The sequence below is a fragment of the Mytilus trossulus genome, chromosome 8 (assembly GCF_036588685.1).
Source record: "Mytilus trossulus isolate FHL-02 chromosome 8, PNRI_Mtr1.1.1.hap1, whole genome shotgun sequence".
NCBI lineage: Eukaryota > Metazoa > Mollusca > Bivalvia > Mytilida > Mytilidae > Mytilus > Mytilus trossulus.
Window position 1 is genome coordinate 16,775,473 of NC_086380.1, and position 20,781 is coordinate 16,796,253.

The 20,781-nt window shown below is 31.7% G+C and overlaps 2 protein-coding genes across 2 annotated transcripts; one reads left to right on the top strand and one right to left on the bottom strand.

Annotated features, from left to right (window-relative positions):
- The first annotated feature begins 767 nt into the window (after nt 1-767).
- LOC134727398 (uncharacterized) lies at nt 768-7,691 on the top strand. The gene is made up of 5 exons (XM_063591777.1): nt 768-882; nt 1,646-1,935; nt 4,761-4,914; nt 5,856-6,101; nt 7,591-7,691. The coding sequence occupies exons 2-5, from the start codon at nt 1,663-1,665 to the stop codon at nt 7,689-7,691; spliced, it is 774 nt and encodes a 257-aa protein (XP_063447847.1). The 5' UTR covers nt 768-882; nt 1,646-1,662.
- A 9,630-nt stretch (nt 7,692-17,321) lies between these two features.
- LOC134727399 (complement C1q-like protein 4) lies at nt 17,322-19,782 on the bottom strand. The gene is made up of 3 exons (XM_063591778.1): nt 19,673-19,782; nt 18,553-18,732; nt 17,322-17,740 (listed from the first exon to the last, which is right to left on the bottom strand). The coding sequence occupies exons 1-3, from the start codon at nt 19,752-19,754 to the stop codon at nt 17,322-17,324; spliced, it is 681 nt and encodes a 226-aa protein (XP_063447848.1). The 5' UTR covers nt 19,755-19,782.
- Nucleotides 19,783-20,781: the final 999 nt, after the last annotated feature.

The following is a 20,781-nucleotide window of genomic DNA, read 5'->3' on the forward strand; positions in this document are numbered from 1 at the left end:
CCCTCGGGTTTAGTTTGTTACTCCGATTTTGTTTTTTGTCCATGGATTTATGAGTTTTGAACAGCGGTATACTACTGTTGCCTTTATTTAAATTGTATTACATTTGTTATTTCGGGGCCTTCCGTAGCAGAAAATGCTGTTAATACTTTGCTGAGTGTTGACGCCATGACCTAAAGTTGTTTATGTCTGTGTCATTGTGTATATACATATTGTTTTGAGTTGTCTCGTTGATATATCAAGGATCAATCAGTACCCAACCAACAGATTTAGTCAAGAGACGTCAAAAAAAGTTCGCAAAAGTAATATGTGCAATATCAAGAGATAAGTTTAAATTATCGACAGTATGAAGGCCATTAAGTTTATTTATGTAAAAAAAACATCCTTTTTATACATGTTTTGATTTATTACAAAATTCCTTTCTACATGGTTTACCTATTAAAACAATTTTCGAAGATCTTTCTATAGTGTTGAATTAAATACTTCAACCTCAAGTGATTTCGCAGCTTTCATGCTGGTCATTCATGGTAAGGATTTATAACGAATGTAATGCTTTGTTTCACCATCAATTATCACTTTTTCATATGTCTTAGTTTCTCAAAGACGAAAGGTTTTACTTCAATTCCTGTTCAATTATGGATGATTTCCTTTTGCCCTCTGTTTCCTTTGTTAATTTCATCACTTTCTTTTTTGTTGTTGTATTTTATAAATTGTCAATACAGACAAAATACTATGCCAGTGAAACTTTTTACTTTATAGCACAGTTTATGTATCTATTTGAAATGGAACGCTTAATAATAGTTGTTGCAAGTTTTTGCTTTAACACTTTGTTGACTGGTGTGGTTGTCAGCGCCAATGAAGATTTATAAACTACACATGAAAATGGTGAGTAATATTCAAAAAAGTTTTACATGATAATTTCTAAAGGAAAAAAAATGACTTGACGAAGTTATTCGGTTTAAAAAAAAAAGCATAAAATCTCGCATTGGCAAATTAAAGACGATCATGTTTCATATGTTGCACTCGATTGAAAATGCTCATCCAAAAAAAAATAACGATCAAATTTAAAATTAATAGCAGGTATGTCTATAATACTATACAATACAATGCAATACAATACCAAGTTTTTCAGATTTCCAAATACAAGAATTTTTCTGTTTTAATTTCCGGTAAATTAGTGATTCTAAATCTATCTTTGGATTTTTAACAAGTTTAAGATCTATATCAAGATATTTCATAATAATAACAATACAACTATACCAACTATTTTTTTTATACTATTTAGTGATCTAGAGACGGTCAATGCTTCAGAGATAGGTATCATCAGACTAATACATATTTATAATATCTAAACATATTTAGAATTACTTCAAGAAATAAGGGATATTTAAGTGGTTCCTTCTTTGTTATTTTTATTATGAGATTTTATAAGTTATTTTGTATCAGAAGTAAAATCAAAGCATAATGAGTAGTTTGTTGTCCTAATTTAAGTAAATTATTAAAATCTGAGATTCAATTTTAACCCTTAGCTCTACTCCATGTTCTGATTTGCAATGGGATTTTGATGAGGTTTCTGACAGCATAATAAGATAAATAATTGCATTTAGTTGAAATCATGTTAAAAAGTGTGTAATTTTTGTCATTTCAGTTTCTGTTGGAAGGTCTATGAATAACAGCATGTGTGACATATTTGCTCTTGCACAAGATAAGCAAGAATTTAATATCATATCAGATAAGCTTTATATTGACCCGCCGTGCTCACTTTATCTCATTGGTGTGAATAATATAAACAACACTTACCGTTTTTCCGGCATGTGCTTTAAAGTGTATGATATAGATATACCATGCGGCAGAAATGATACAATAGTCATGAGAGGTTGGGCTGTAGATATCCTAAATAAAACCAAGGCACTATCATTGTATACAACTCAGAGTATGGTACGTACATGATAGGTTATATAATAACACTTAACAGTTTATATAAAGGAACAGACAGTAGCGTATGTATTAATGATAAAAATAAAATCATGTGTGCGTAAAATCATGAGCGCTGCGCGGTATGGGAAACTAAATTTTCTCTCGCCCTGCTCGTCTGAATTTTATCTCCAAATTCAATATGCTATGAACAAGACAGACACATATATAGTATTAGTTACTCGCAGTAACATATTATCTTCTCTTGTGATACAATATTTTATTTTACTTCATTGTACAGATTTCTTCGATTGAAATAACATTTAAATACATGACATATAACATTATTCCTCTTTCACATCGTTTCTTTTTCCTCTGCTAAAACCTCCTACGCCTGTACGTACAATAAATATAGCAGCAACTGCATGTATATCAATCTGACCAACTTCTATACGACGTAACTGCGAGCACCTTCGATATTAATACATTTAAATGCCAAACTTTATATAGTACCATTTTACCCCACCCGTAGAAACCGCAAAAACTTTCCTCGTGCCTTATGCACCTAACATCAAATTTATGAATAGTACATACTGTTACAGAACAAGTATCAGAACTAGTTATACTATTTATCTATAAATAATTACTACAAATAGCTACGGGGAAAACTCAATTTCAAACGAAATAAAATATATTGCTATAGAAAAACTTACAGCCATGCTTAAAACATAGTCAAAGAGCAAAGGTTGACATTTAGCATCTAAAGTCTAAATCATTTTGTCTTCTGTTAAGAGTTATCTGCTTAGCAATCACAACTCTTCATTGTAATTTTTATTATACTCGTATTACTATCTACTCACATTCCTTTTAAGATCCGGATGCATTTATTCTTTTTTGTTTTTAATTGTAGTATCGGAAGTCACTGTTTTCACTCAGGCAACGACTCGAAAACATCTTTACAATACTTTATATCCAACATGAATTGTCCCTTATGTAGCTTTTAGCAGCAATATTTGTGGTTGAGATCAATATCAATCAGTGCTGTCTATTATATAAATACGATGAAATATATGTAGTATACATCCATGATGCATTCGATGAATCACCACTTTTTTAAAAGTCTTAAACAACGCATAGATATAAAAAGACAAAGGCAAAATTCAATTCGTTACAATTTTGTGCTGTGCATATTCATGTCATTCAGTTACTCATTCAGTATATATATCACGATCATGAATAAATAAAATCTTACATTCGTTTTTTTTTTGCTCTGAAGAGATGATTTCAGCTTAGAGTTTGTGAATTTTCATTTCTATTTAGCATCTATCCAGCAGCACATAAATTTCTTCCAATTGATACGATATTCCTGGGCTTGTATTTCCTATTATGATTTTTTTTTATACAGGATTGCTGCTCACAAGGAAGCTATTTAACCAAAAGTTTCAAATGGTGATATTGAAATCATCCGTGCGTAAATTTTACAGACGCCATTAGGAATTTGTTGACCGTTATGGAATAACCGTTTCACAGATGTAATCCAATTTATTCCTATTGTCGTTACTACAATACACTTCCTTTTTCACCACGAATGTAACCTATCAAATTAGACTATTTACCAGGATTACAATCATACGAGCAACATGACGGATGCTACAGGTGGAGCAGGATTTGCTTACCTTTACGGAGCACCTGAGATTACCACTTGGTTTTTTATGGGTTAATGTTGCTTGGTCTATTTTTCTATGTTGTGTCTTGTGTTTATTTGTCTGTTTGTCTTTTTATTTTTAAGCCATGGCGTTGTCGGTTTATATTTTATCTTTAATATTTACTTCCCTCTGGTATCTTTCGACCCTCCGCTATGTAGTCATTCAATTTTAACGTTTTGAACTTTTATATCTGTTTGTTTTTGTCACATATTGTTGTCAATATAATGGAAATGAATGGGTCTGTCATACAGATGGGAGGTTCGGCCATCTGGGTCAAGATGCGTATTAGTCTCGGTAATGGTAACGTTTTCTTCTGCTGCTCAATCCATATCGTTAACTTGGATATTTGTCATTGCTCATTTCGAAGCTGAAACATTTTCACATATGTGGTTAAATTTTCGGGATACGAAGTGAGATTGCTTTTTCTGTAAATGCGCAAACCCGGAGTATCCTTTTGTGATGCGGCTCCTCGTGGTAAAAAATCCAATTTTTAACACAATAAGTTCTTTGAAAATTTAATACTTTGAAAAGTAGCAGGATTCTAATTTAAACGCCAAACGCGCGTTTCGTCTACATAAGACTCATTAGTGACGCTCAGATCAAAAGAGTAAATAAGCCAAACAAATACAAAGTTGAAGAGCATTGAGGACCCAAAATTCCAAATTGTTGTGCCAGATACGGCTATGGTAATCTACCCCTGGGGTAACACATTTAATAGTTTCATAGAATTTAAACATTTGTTCTATGTTCCCCAGCTTTATAAATGAACACAAATGGTTAAGGTCAGTCACTTGTTTGTAATAGAAAGGTTTCAAATATCACTACACAGAGATTTTTTGTTCACACGTGACGTTTGAGTTCCTCATTTCAAGGCGCATTAGGAATATAACCCCAGCTATAAATCCAGGTTTGATCCACTTGTTTATTCAGTAATATGACAGTCCTTTTTCATTCGTTAGATTTGTTTGAGCTTTTCATTTTGTCATTCTTAAAAGGAATAGCATTATTTTGTGAACTTTATATTTATTAAAAAAACCAAAGGAAGCTTAAAGGATACCAATGATTTTTATGATAATCAATACAGTTATAAATACATCACTACTACGCATCGTACCATAAGTAACCTAAATGATTTTTTTTCAGCTGATTACAGAAAAAACACTAAGATGTGACAATAAACAAGACTTCTCAATGAACTATGAATTCTGTTGGGAGAAAATGTCTATGCTAGAGATATTATTTTACAGTCCATACAAGCAATCGTCAGGGTTAACAACACTTACTGTACGTACAAATGGTAAGTAATTTGACATATTTAACAGTTTACAACGTTTAAGAAAACGGCTTACAGATTCAAAGGCTCCTGTATTTGACAGTTACACGAAGCATGTCTTGGGGTTAAACATGATTAAGCACTGAATTTTGATATTAGTCATGTTTAGTTCGCCTGTTTCGTTATAAACTTAATCATGCCATCATGTTTACCGTTTGTTTGTTTAAATTCGTCATAGGGAAGATCTTGTACAAATATGTCGAAGTAGCGAACTGAAATCATCCCTTCGTTAATCTCGGAATCTACTAGTATTAAAACGAAACATACTTAAGAAGTATTCAACTTTCATCCAATGCCCCAAATATCTCAATCCATATGAAAACTGTTTAAAAGTGAAAAGTCATCTGAGGTATCATACATAACAGAGCAAACTAACTTCAAATAGTATCAAACAGGAAAAACGAATTACAAATGTATCTCTATCGTCGTAAACTTGAGACAAAAGAGGTTAACCAATGTTTCAATTTAATGAATCAATTAAGAAAATACAAATTGAGGTTAACGTGTCCTTTTAAATTCTTTGGAATGCACATATATAAAGTTTATATTGTTAGAAAGAGTGTACGAAGATATTCGACCACATTTACAGTATTTTAACATGGCAATAGGCAGCAAAGTTGACAGAGGTGATAAAAAAGAAGAAATTAAAGAATTTATATAAGGAAATATTAAGTAAAATAATTTACAATATCATCTTATTTCACTAGAATTCTGTCTTTTCAATGAAACAAAACAGTCGAATTGGCATGACAATGAAAAGTTAGATCTAATTGCTCATGATTTGAATTCTTAAGATGAATGGCCAAACGCTCCTTTCTTGCATCTAATTTGAGTTAGAAAACTAGATGTAAATGTTTAGTATGTAGTTTTGATTTTTTTCTCTTCTATTGTATAAACTATTTTAGTGTTAATTGGGAATCTGAAGACTTCAGCATTAAGTCCTCATGCTATGGAAAGAATGACTATACAGATGAGTAAATGTAGTTGTGACAATTCGACCTGTATACCATGTATACCAACATCACACGATATGTATCTGGAATTCCTTGATAGAATCATTGCGATCGGCAGTATTCAAAATATTAATTATAAAAATATTAATAATAATGACGACGAAAAGAAGAATATCGAGGTAGAAAGCAGTTCTGTTGGTAAGTGCTGTAATGTTCGTGTACTGTTCACAACACAATTTGTAATTTGCATAATTATGAATCTAAATATTGTTGTTTTTTTTAAATTCTTTTACAAATCTCTATAGCTAAACTTTTAAAAACAGTATTATAACAAAACATTGAAAGCATTGAAACGATTTGGCAAAGTAACAAAATTGTTTGTAAATATCTGGACGAATATTTGTAATGTGTATTGACAAACAGTAATTGCGAGGAATTTTAAAATAACAATATATTAAACACACACTGTCATCTCAGTACCAGAATCTATGACAAACGAGATAATATTTGACTAGAAATTATCAACTTCTCCTACCTCAGTAGCAATATATCTGCATATGGTATATTCATTTTGAATTTTTCCCGGAGTTCAGTATTTGTGTGATTTTACTTTTCATTCGAAGTGTGCAAGTGTGCAATATTAATTACTGCACAAGCTGTCCGTTAGATATTAAACAATGCGTAATAAAATAAACAAAAACCTTAATTGTTTTGTCTAAATACAAAATAAAGAACAAAAATATTCATACTTCTGTGTTCTAAACTTCAATGGTCATGCAACCGATAATTTTGTGAACATTGATTTGTGGAATCCTCAATAATTTGCTTTAACCAACGATTTTACATAGATATAGGAAGATGTGGTGTGAGTGCCAATGAGACAACTCTCCATCCAAATAACAATTTAAAAAGTAAACCATTATAGGTTAAAGTACGGCCTTCAACACGGAGCCTTGGCTCACACCGAACAACAAGCTATAAAGGGCCCCAAAATTACTAGTGTAAAACCATTCAAACGGGAAAACCAACGGTCTAATCTATATAAACAAAACGAGAATCGAGAAACACGTATATATTACATAAACAAATGACAACTACTGTACATCAGAATCCTGACTTAGGACAGGTGCAAACATTTGCAGCGGGATTAAACGTTTTAATGGATCCAAACCTTCTCCCTTTTTTCTGAAACAATAGCATAACATCACAACATGCACATAAATACACGATATAACATTCTTAGTCGGTTAGGGTTTAACAGAGAGGTTTGGTTAAATATCAAGGACTTAATTCCCAATTTTCGACATAAGGAAGTGCCTGTACTTAGTACGGACTGTGACAGTTCTTTTCCATTCGTTTGAGGTTTTTGAGGTTTTTATTTTTATATTCAATAAGGGACCTCCAGATGAATTTTTAGTTCGGTGTTTTTGATATTTTACTTTTTACCAAGTACATTTTGGGTACTTCGGTTCTACCATAATAAAACTTATTTTGCTTAACTATAATTTCCTGCACCTTTGGAAATCATATTGGGTACTGTCGAAATTAACTGCTGGTGCAGTTATTGTTTACTAATCAACTCTATCTATTATCTTTGCAAATTACATTACACAAAAAAAAACAATCACCCTTTTATGTTTTGGTTCGTTTTAGGTATACATTGCATATGTTTTCATCGTTTTTTTAGACCTGAATATTTTACTACCTTCACTATTTGGTTCAATAACAACTCTAGCAGGAGCATTTGTAGGAGTCATAACATGCAGTAAGTTATACAAGAATAATTAATATTAAAAATTTTAAAAACCGATAATATGGTATGCACGAAGTGATATGTACCATGAATTAAACAAAAATATCTTCAATTATCTTTAAAACGAAATGACGAGGCAACATTACCATGTCTACAAAGACTTGGAACACCACACAAACCATTAAATTCAATTGAATACGATAAATGAAAGAATTCATTTTGGTCTAGATGGTTATTATATGAATGCACAAAGGATATTAGAATCCTATCATCGATACATTGACTATATTAACAACACTTTTTGTTTTACTTCAGAAGACAACAGTCATAATCATAGAAGATTATATAGAGGCACCCTATATATGTGTCAATACTCCTAATCCGCCTTAAATTGAGGAACAAAAAATTCTGCGTAAACAAAATATATCTGTGTAGTGTAATTGGGCATGTGTCTTGTTAAACAAGTGACTGAGCTTAACGGTTTTGGAAAGTTAAGGACAATAGAATAATCTGTATAATCAATAGAATTATTTAATATATTCAAAGAACTTACTTTTAAAAGAACTTAAAGCATTGTGTGATAAACGGTTCTTTTAAACCTCGAGGATCCGCAACGCAAAAGGATTTTCTGGTCTGTGCTACTCTACGCAAAAAAGAATCTCACTACGTGACTCGGATGTTTAACCATTTTTTTTAGAATGTCTCAGCTTCTAAACAAGCCATCATACATAACCAAGTTTATGATATGAGCAGAGGAATTTTGGAAAAGGCTACAACAACAATATACCTGTACTGAAGTGGTTATAAATGTTATACCGGAGGTTAAAAGGTTCATTCTCTAGACTGACGTAACGAATGACGCATGTCGAAAAAGATTTTATAACAGCGTCGTGTGAAAATATCATAATGAGGTCCATTACAATGAAAATAACGAAATTTATGGGGTTAATTTGGCACGAAAGTAATGATAAAAATGCGGAGTGTTCTGAGCTCGTCTTTCTAAATACTCTGAATAATTTGTTGTTATTTATTCGTTGCATTTGCGTATTTTCAATTGTTTCTTTTTAAATTTTTGATTATCACTCTAAATTGTTTACTTATTTTGTTTGAACTGTTCTATGAGTAATTCTATTCTGTTAATTATTATTGAACACATCGACGAGAAAGTCAAATTGGGTAAAAAACATGTTGCATAAAAAAAAATTACCGAACCTCAAAGTTTATCAAAACCATTAACTCGTAAAAACAGACAAAACACAACGCTAGACGTTTGGAATTCTTCTGTTGTCCCATAAGAAATGATACAGTAAAAAGACAAAATATAGACAGTTTAAATTGTTTATGTTCTTTTTCGTCAGGAAACAAGCGCAAGAAAGGAACAAACAAGCAACGCTACAGTCAAGGTAAAACATTAAACTAGTCTAGAATATACAGAAATTGTAAAATGTTTGCTTAGCGCTATACTTCGAGCTATATATAATAGATTTCGGCTAAATATAATAAGAAATACGTGTAATACGTATGAAAAGGTCATCAGATATTCAAATATTCGATACGGACAGAAACAAATCTTATAGAGGGGTGATACACATCATGTAAGAAAACTTCATGAAAAGTTATAATATTATAGTATTCTTGGCTGCATTTAAATGTAATACATTTGAGAATGGAAATGGGAAATGTGTCAAGAAACAAGCAACCGACCAAAGAGCAGAAAAAAACCTAAGGCCACCAATTGGTCTTCAATACAGCGCGAAATCACCCATCCGGAGTTATGTTTCAGCTTGACATAATACAAGAACATTTGTATTGAAAACAAAACAGCAATTCTAAAAGAAATTTTCATTGTTACTTGATGAAATATCTCTTTTTGTCGTATATGACCAGCAGCTTTTATGAATATTTATATATGTTTCTATGGTTATTTGTTTCCTTTTTATTGTGACTAAAACATACATATCATATCTTTCAGCTAGACAAAATGACAGTGGTCCTTGAAGAGTATTTATTGTGTTAGAAAAGGATTGTCACATTTTTACTCATTTAACATGTGTTTAATGTATCATATAATTTCACCATCTGTATACGGCATTTTACAATGAACTGATTGAGTTTTTTCAGATAATACTTTGTTCAAATTCTTTATCGCACATAAAGTCAGCTCGTAGAATGAGCATGCAAAGACAACAAAAAACATTTATATGCATGTTTCTCTCATTTTGTATTAAAATTATCGTATACGACAAGAGAGAAAAAGGTGTATAAGATTCTTCTTGGTTCTCACGATTTAAGTAAAAGTTAACTGTGTTGATGATAACTCATTTATTGATGTATGAAATCAAACATATTATGTAACGAAGATGAAGTATAAGTATTTGTCATCATTTTGTTAGCATAATTTCATAGCAAAATATAAAATGGAATTTATTGTCATGAATATTGATTTCTGTTTTCACTGGTATTTACCTAAATGTTTCTTACCTGCTCAGAACATTCCCAAAACTACTATTTTCAAATTTTACCTATGTACATGAAGCTTTTGAAATAAGTTTTCTTATCCCAGGCATATATTACCATAGCTGTATTTGTCACAACTTAAGGGAATTTTAAGTCCTCAATGCTTTTCAACTTTGTAACTGTTTGGCTTTAAAAATATTTTGATCTTAGCGCCAATGATGAGTCTTATATAGACGAAACGCTCGTCGGGTGTCTTAAATTATAAGCCTGGTACCTTTGGTATCTAATTAAATACTTTTATTGTCATTAAATCAATGTGCTTTAAGAGGAAGGGAAGAAAAGCAATATGAATTGTAAGTTTTATAAAATGGTTACTAGTACGAGTTAAAAACAATCATATTAAACCCGTTATTCCGAAAAATAAAAAAAAATCAGCGATTCGTCTAAACGACAGATTTACCTTGTTCATAGAATAACAGCTTTTTTAAGTTATGAGTCAACTAAGAAGCAGTTTTGTCATGTGTATCTTTTATATGTCAGCATGTTAGAAGGTTGTATAAAAGAGGGACTCTTGTATGAGTAATTATGTTCATGTAAAAATAAAATCAAGATTAATATACATTCGATCTGCGAGATTAAGAGAAAACAAATCCGAATACAAACTTAAACTGAGAATAACACATTAACTATATGAGAATAACAAAGGAACAACAGGAATACTAAAGTGCAATATACATAGAAAACGAACTATTTGATAACAACTGCCATATTCTTGACTGGGAACAGAATATTTTAAGAAAACAAATGGTGGGTTGAACATGGTGTCACGGCTAGCCAAACCTCCCAATTTATGCTAAATAATATTTATTGCTAAAATGACAACACTACCTGATAAAACAACCTACAATAAACAATGATACATAATACGTACAACACAGGTACAACAAACAATGAGGCATAACACAGAAATTCGACCGAAACCATAACAGAAGTATGAAAAATAAAATACACGAATGTTGAATGTACCGAGACACTTCATATAACAATGCAAATTTATATTTTGTTTAACAGTCATGATCGGGAATAGGTCACGAACAGACAGACGAAATATATGTTAAACCACAATCTAAGACATGTTAAAAATGTCATTCGTTACTTAAGACACAGACATATCGTTTAGATTAACTTATAAAGACAACAGAAGTATACCACTGTTCGAAATTCATAAATTGATAGAGAAAACACAAATTTAAATAACAAACTGAAATATAATATAAGAGAACTACGACCCAACAGAAACACAACATTAAAATATAACACACACTGAAACGTAATATAATATAACAATGGCAATTTCCCTGGCTAGGTAGAGGGCATTATAAGAGAAAAATGGTGGGTTGAACCTGGTTTGGTGACATGCCAAACCTCTCGCTTTAATTGCAATGTTAGTTATAACATTAAAATGACAATATATGTGTTGGTGTCCATAAAATTTACGGAGTGTCATTCTAAATCTACAGTTTCTGCGAAAGCAATAGACTCCCGTTTTTTAAGTCGGTATAGTGTGAACATACACGAGCATAACGTATCATTCGACATATGTAAACACCATACGACGAAGCAGAGTGTGTGTTACAGCTGAGATATTGGAAATCATCTCATTTGTCCTATATTTAAAGTGAAGTCGTTCATCTGTGTCAATATTAAGTGAAAAATCAAGGTATGAAGTATTCATTCTTGTATCACTAGTATCTTTACTTTCAAATTTACAGGGATATATGAGATGTAAGTACTGACTAAAATGTGGATGAGCAATTTATATGAAAGTCATATTAGATTAAAGAATTTGTCATGGTGCACTTTCTTGTTGTCTTTTAGAAGGTTTTGAACACATTGTGCTACTCATACGAGACGAAGACGGAGTGTACAATACATAACCATTGGAATATTCTAACATTGTAGTTATTTACCTATTAATATGTATCCATAATGTTTGCCTAGTGCCACATCTTCCTATATCTAGTAAAAAAGACTGAATAATCTGGTTAAATGAGTTGATTGATGACTTTTTTCGTTTTAACATTTTGTAAATATGATAATTTTTGTAGACTTTTTTCTTTCACATAATGAATATATTTGATTACCAAAATGGACAATATCTTACACAACCGTTGATTTTGAATATTTTCAAAACATATATATATAAGCTGAACATGAAATTTTCAAATTTTCAACCTAAAATCAGCAAAGAGCCATCAAAACAACATCTGATACAAAAATTTGATAATCTTTTAGATATTTGGATGATATATTGGCTCTCAATAATGACAAATTCAGTATGTAAACTAAACAGATTTATCCTATTAAACTTGCTTTAAATAAAGCTAATACTTACAATAAACACTGCACTGTCCTGATTCTTGATATCTATATCATTAACGGCAAGTTTTATACCAACATTAATGATAAAACAGAAATTTTTCATTTCCTTTTGTTAATTAAACATTTGTAGATAGTGACGTTCCCTTGTCACCACATTATGGTGTTTATGTATCTAAACTTGTTTTGTTCGTTCGCGAATGAAACGACCTGTTATATTTTAACGAAAGCAATCTATGATTTACTGAAAAATTCAAACATCAGGGTTTTCAATATCACAATGCAACCTTGTCAAAACATAACCTTTAAGGTTGCATTTCTGTAAATATTGACAGTGCAATTTCCCATAGGAACTCCTTTTACGGCTAAATCTGTACCACTTTTACTATGAAGTTTTGTAAAAAATCTTATCCTAGAATTGAAAGTTCATTTGCACCACAATTTTTTTCAAAGGTCAAAATATAGGGCTGTGCGGCATATTTTCAACGTTTATATGCCCCGAACTTCTCAGAGTTTAAACTTACACTAATTTTCTTAACTACCCCTACCTCGAATGAAAGGTTACCACAGATTTCAATGTAAACAATATGCACGTGTTTATTTACTGGTAACATTCCCAAGTTCTGTCTCTGTGATATGGAACACAAAGAGCATAACTGGGAACCAGTATGTAAACATAATCAATTTTCTATGAATATTCAATTTCTCCCCAAAAGAGGAGGGTTTTCAGGAACAGCTGTATTTACAAAGTGCAACCTTAAGAGGAGCAAAATATACCAGATGGACATTCAAACTGATAGATCGAAAATAAACTGATAAAGCTATGGCTAAACCGGTAAAACACAAACAGACAAATAATAGTACACAAGATACAACATAGAAAACTAAAACTAGACAACACGAACCCCACAAAAAACATAGCGGTGATACTAAATGTAATCATCAGTCTAAGGATAAAAGATTGCGTATTTTGGCTTTAATATTGATTCACTTACTTTCAGTATAAGTTCTATGATGCGGAAATAAACACATTTATTCTAAAACCAGTTGTTGACATGATACGGGTTATGTTCTCATATATTTTGAGATGGATATAGGAAGATGTGGTGTGAGTGCCAATGAGACAACTCTCCATCCAAGTAACAATTTAAAAAGTAAACCATTATAGGTTAAAGTACGGCCTTCAACACGGAGCCTTGGCTCACACCGAACAACAAGCTATAAAGGGCCCCAAAACTAACCCTTCAAGACAGAGAATCGAATGTGCTTGATATTCATACAATAAACACATAGTCTTTTAATCAGTTTAATTGATGTCTCGAGCTGAAATGTTAGTAACTGCTAGTAGTCCTTTGTTAATTCATGTCTCCAATCTAACCAAATGTGGCTTCAAATAAACAACCCGTAAAGCCGATCGGAAGGCCAACTTTGACAAGGGTTGTACTGCTGCTTGGGAGAAGACCGATGGATGAGCACATGTATTACGCTAGTCATCCGTTGGGGTTTGATTTTAGTTAAAATTAGCTTGGCAATCTAAAAAGAATATGAAAGAAAAGAGATACTGGTTTAGATTAACCCAAACATACTATCCCTCTTGTTTTATTTAACAACAAGAAACGACTTAGTTGCGTGACGCATAAAAAGCTGAGTTTAAATTTAATACAGTCATCAGAAAGTATTGCGATGTTTTACTTTTGTAAGGCATGCGATCGATCTATAATTGCAATACCGTATTTTGAATTTTTTAAATGGATCATGTGAATGAAACAGTATTTTTCTCAATATTGCAAACAGTGAAATCGCATTTTATAGATATAGGAAGATGTGGTGTGAGTGCTAATGGGACAGCTCTCCATCCAAATAACCATTATAGGTCAATGTACGGCCTTCAACACAAAGTCTTGGTTCACACCGAACAATAAGCTATAAAGGGCCCCAAAATTACCAGTGTAAAACCATTTAAACGGTTAAACTTATGGTTTAATCTATATAAAAAAGAGAAACGAGACACATGTATAAATTACATCAATAAACGACAACTACTGTACATCATATTCCTGACTGCGTCTTTTAAAATAACAAGATATTTTTATAAATGCACGCAATAATTTCCAAATTTATGTCATGATACCATCTATTTTATTGCATAATGTCTCCTATGTGGATCTGAAAATATTGCTGCTTTCTCTCGTTAATTTTTTGCAACTGTGGTAGTTATAGGAAGTTAAAATGCAGCAATGTAATTAAAAAAAGAAATGGTATAAATAAGACTTAACAATACTAAAATAATTATTATAATTTTGATATTTTATAATCATGAGGACAATCTTTGTTGTTCTTATAATGAATTCATATTAAACTTACAAGACCAACTGACTTGGGTCAGGCCTAAACATTGCGTTGGGATTAAAAATATTTTGTGAGATCTCAGACCTCTCCTTTACCTCTAGTCAATAAAAAAAGAAACTTAAGCAATATGCATAGTAAAACTCAGTTTAATAGTAATCCAAGTCTAATGTCAGAATAAGTGACAAGAGAAAATAAGCAAAATGACAATAGTACACAAATTAACGATGGGCTACTATCAGTTACTGACATGCCAGCTCCACCCCCTCACCTAAGCTGATTGAAAGATTATGTTTTTGTAATATGAAAATCAAACAAAATCCCTCCCCATAGGTGTTTAGTATGATACCATCATAAAATATATAAAACAAACATAACCTGTATCATGCCAATAACTGGTGTTAGAATAAATGTGTTTATTTCCGTAGCAAAGACCATATAAGCGAACCAATATTAATACTAGTACAAAATTATGCCATCCTTAATGACTTGACAACAGTATCGAAAATATGTCCCTTCTAAATAAGTCTCTTTGAAGTGTTATTTGCTTTGAGGAGAATGCTGTGGTTTTTGTGCTTTGTTAAGAATATTACTATCACATATTGGATGTGAAATACCTGAACGTATGAGATGTTCGCATGTTGATTCATATTTTCGAATCAAGTCCTTGTACCGACGATCAAATTAAAATAATTTGTTGACTAGTTTGTGATATTGAACACCCTAGTATAATTATTTTACAGTATTACATCCCTATCTCCGGTTGGGGGAGGGGTAGTCATTTCATGGGCAAACATATCATATTTCCTAATTTACATTAAATTGGTAGATAGATAATAACATTAGCACTGAACACAAGGTATAGATTAAATACAAGTAAAAAATTCATTCGATATTTATCAAAAACAATTACCGATGTTAACACGTATTATAAGATAAAGACTTTCACACTTCTCTTCTTATTTTTAAATGAGTCGGGGTTCCTTCAGTAATTGTCAAAATGTCCTTTGATATATCCTTCAAAACTAAAGATTGAAGAAATAACTCCACCTTATTTTGATTTTCAAACCTCGAATTGGACATAAGTGGTCATCACAGTGCTAGATTCTATCACAAGCGAGGCGTATACAATTATAAGCCTGGTACCTTATTTTGATATGCATACCTCGAATTGAACATAAGTTGCCTCACAGTACCAGAATCTACCACAATTAAGCGAGGTATATAAAATTATAAGCCTAGTACCTTTGATAACCAAATATTATCTAAATTATCTAATTTATCAATTTCCCCACCTTAGTAGCAATTTAAAACCTGCAAATGGGATATATATTTCTGGACTCATTCTATATTCTTAAGCTTGCAGCTGGGACTGAGATTCTATCAAACGTCGGAAATGTCTAAACAACAGGATTGTGTCAAATATTTTTACGTTCTTTAAAAAAAAATCATTGTTAGATACCCAGATCTTGTTGATAGATATTCAGTATCAACTTCACAAATAATTGTTGATGTCCTGAAGTATAGATTTCAGGTACTATCATCTTAGTGAAGCGTTAACGTGTTATTTAATTTGTAACTCATTAACCTACCAATTTACTGTCCATTGTTGGTAATATTCTATTACATACCGTCATTTTGTTATTTTTAAGTTGATTTTTCCATATACCATTTTGTTTACATACATGTTTGATTTTATAGTAATTAAGATTATAACACAATGTCGATTGTTGTACCCCTATTTTTGACATTATTATCTATTATGTCTATTTGATGTGTGCATACATTGTTGTAAGTGTAATGAAATATTATGCAACTGTTATATAAGTAAGAGGTTCAGCTACCTATGAACGCTTTTCACATAGGAACATTAATAATTATAACAGTTGTATCTCTTCCTTTGATATTTTTGAACTGCTGATTTTGCCATTTGATAAGGAACTTTCCATTGTAAATTTTCCTTTGGGTTTGTTAAGAAAAATCACATTTAAGGAACAGGTCTATATGATCAGGAAATTCGGCAACTACTGACTGAGAAGTGTTATTTATTAATGCAGCCATAATGGTATTTTATTGTGCATACACCACCGTCAAATTATTGTAAATGATATTTATTTAATTTTATTGTATGTGTTGTTAATCTAAGATGAAATTAAGAATGGAAATGGGGGTGTCAAGGAGACAACAACCCGACCATAGATCAGACAACAGCAGAAGGTCACCAACAGGTCTTTAATGCAGATTGAAATTCCAGCACCCGGAGGCGTCCTGCAGCTGGCCTTTAATAAATATATATACTATTTCAGTGATAATGAACGTCATACTAAACTCCAAATTGTACACAAGGAACTAGAATTAAAAATAATACAAGACTACCAAAGGACACTATACTATTTATCTATTATATGTGATAAAGTGCTGAGAGAACGTCAAATTTTATTATTTCTAATAATAGAATAGAAGGAATGTTTCGACGAAAGCATCTATACCAGCTGGTGTATGAGCACCCCAGAAAATGTATTAAACTGTTCTGCTGGGCTACCATAAATTAATGCTTTGCCGATCGGATCTCCTCTATGTTTCATCCAAACCATATCTCCAGTCTCTAACTCAATAACTACTGTTTCAGTGCTTATGTGGTGATTGCTGTTTGCATATAGATAACCAATTGCATTTCCATTTTTTACAATATCAACGTGGACATAGTTACCACCATCGGCAAATAGTGAACAAGAGAATAAATATATTCCTTTTACTGGAGCAGTGAAATGACTGTGGCGAGAATCAAACGCATTTCTAATGTTAGTTATAACTTTGTCAAATTCAACAATCTGATCCTGACCAAGCTGTATGTTATGTGTTAGTGCTGCAGAAAAGGCGACTGCTGTTGCAGGTACAATTGCTGGAATAATATATCTCTAGTTAAAACATCGTATTTAGTAAATTGATGTTTTAAGGATGTACTTGGGTGATGTTTTGAAATGTGTCTCATATGTTCAAAATCCTTATAAGTGTTCTCCCTACGATACAAGGTAAAATATTTTGCCCAGTAACATCTGCTTGTCTTTTCGTTTAAGACTTAACAGATCATAAAAGGTCGTTTACCAACATTTAAGCATATATTAGATTTCTCTTCTTTTGATTTGAGACCCAAGTTATAATATAAGGTAAAGTCAAAGTCAGCCTTTTCCCCATCAAATTTAAAATATTAAATATCTCGAAAAGAAGCTCCATGACCTATCAATAGTTAATCTTATTTTGTTAATCAGCTAATGCTCTTCCGGCTTTTTAATCCTTTTTTTTTAAATTAATCTTAGTTCATTCCCAAAACATGATAATTGTAAATTGAGTGTCCTTCCATTGTTCAATCTAATGTTAAACATTCAATGGCAATTAACAAAAAGGACATATATCATTGTTGATCTATACTTCTAAAAACAAGATCGATTTATTCCTTGGTCTTTTTGGAACTGAAACACAGAACTTTTTTTTTCATTTCTTTAAACTTTTAGACATCTTTTGTCTGACACTTTTAACGTTTTTCTCATAAGCTTTTATTTACAAAATCAAGTGTTTTACGAACTACTAGTATTATATTAAAGAACTATTATATCTTTCGGTATCAGTTATTAGAAATGCGACTCAGATAAGTAGTTTTCTGGCATGGACTACAAGAAATTTATTTAGAGGAGGTTATATTCCAGTTTTACTTACTCGAGGCTGGAACTAATAGACGCTTTCCATACGATTTTTGCTCCCCATCCTCATTTCCAAGAAGTTTGATAATGTTTTCATATTTTGTCAATATTTCTTCATTTTGTCTTAGTATTTCCAAGTTCTGTCTTTGCAAGCTATATAGTTGTCTCTTCATAACAACGATATCTGACCTGCAATCTATAGATGAACAAAAATTTAAAAAAAAATGATTCAGTTTTTTTTTTGCTTTAGTCCTGTCGTTTGACATGATATGGTGCACCGAACCTTAACGATAAAAAAAATTATTTTTGAACTAATTTTAGGGGCGCTTTATCATGCTGTGTCTATGATTCTAAATTAACTCATAAACCTTAATTAGAATATAAGAGTCATTTTGCAGTTTATTTTTATCAAAAAGCAAATTGCATGGAGTACGTATTTTTGCGGTAACTAAGAAATATATTTTTGTACCAGGCCAATTCAACCACACAAATATACAATTAATGTGTGAAAGAGGGGGAATTGAATTCCTCATCTCCAATTTTAAAGGATTAAACGCATTTTTAAAGGAATTTATTGGTGTAAAAACTGGACCAAGTTACTCACAAACATATCATAAACATCATTCGAATTGGTCGAGTTTATACACAAATTATTTCCTTAAAAAGGGCGTTTAATTCTATACTAATTTCACATGTGAAATAAACAAGTTTATATTTCACGCCTCTGACGTCATACAACAATAGACGTTGCCAAGACGTCGATGATGTCGGATCAAAACAAATTGTGAGTGCGTAGAAAAATACATAATCCACTCATTTTTTACTCCAATTCCATAATAAAAACATTTACCAATTACATTAAAAAAAACTAATCAAAGAATTCATATATCGAAAAATATTCAACTCGTGACCGAACAACAACTGATATATTAACTGATGCGTTACGCGCATGCGTGAATTAAAATATTGTTCGGTTACTCGTTAGATATTCTTAAAATTAAGAATGAAAAAGGGGAATGTGTCAACAAAACAACAACCCGACCAAAGAGCAGACAACATAATATGTTTCTCTATTTGAATTCTTCTATTAGTTATTAATCGATAATATATAATTAACATAACGCATTATATATTACCATTAGAAGAAACCTCGTGGCTGCTGTCACCTGCAATCCATAAAGTAAAGCCAAATATTAACATAAACACAGATGTCGCCATATCAGTCCTTCAATCCAAGTAATGTCCTCATTGATAAAGTATTTTTACTTTTACAATACATCTTATCTCTCGTTCACAATAATACACTTATATACAAGCATGTTTTATGTATTATGTGAAACACGATTTTGATAAACATCCTCCAGTAGAAACACAAAACACTCGTGGGGTAAGAGATTGTTCAAGAAATTTAATTTTTTCTCTTTAACCATTTGTAAGGCACAAAATCGTTTAACTTTTCCGGGTTCTGTCAAAAAATAATCAAGGTCAAATAACTGATAATGGTGAAAATTAAGATAAGATCAAATCTTATAAAGTAATCCCCTCTCGTAAAAAACATCACGGACGTCAAGTCGCTGGAGAAGTATTATTTGAGCACTCGTTGGTTTTACCGTATGGTACTCGAGTTCACGCTCGGAAAGAAATATCTACAAAATTGAAACACTGTTATGGGCCTGTTTATGTAATAAACGTTAAACCTTTCACATTATGACCTAGCACTAGACACAGATACATCATTGTAATAGCTCATTACATGCTTTTACTAATTTTAAAAGTAAACACATACTAATCTATAACACATATTGAATATAGATGATTAATTTCATTTTGTTAACACATAAACAGTTATCGAAGATACCAGAATTATAATATAGTACGCCAAACGCGCGTTTCGTCTAAAAAGGACTCATCAGTGACGCTCATATCAAAATATTTATAAATCCAAACAAGTACAAAGTTGAAGAGCACTGAGGATCCAAAATTCCAAAATGTTGTGCCAAATACGGCTAAGGTAATCTATACCTGGAATAAGAAAATCTTTAGTTTTTCGAAAAATTTCAAGTTTTGTAAACAGAAAATTTATAAAAGTGACCACACTATTAATATTCATGTCAATCCAGGAGTGTTGACTACTGGGCTGATGATACCCTCGAGGACGAAACGTCCAGCAGCAGTGGCATCGACCCAGTGGTGTAAATAGTTATCAAAGATACCAGAATTATAATATAGTACGCCAGACGCGCGT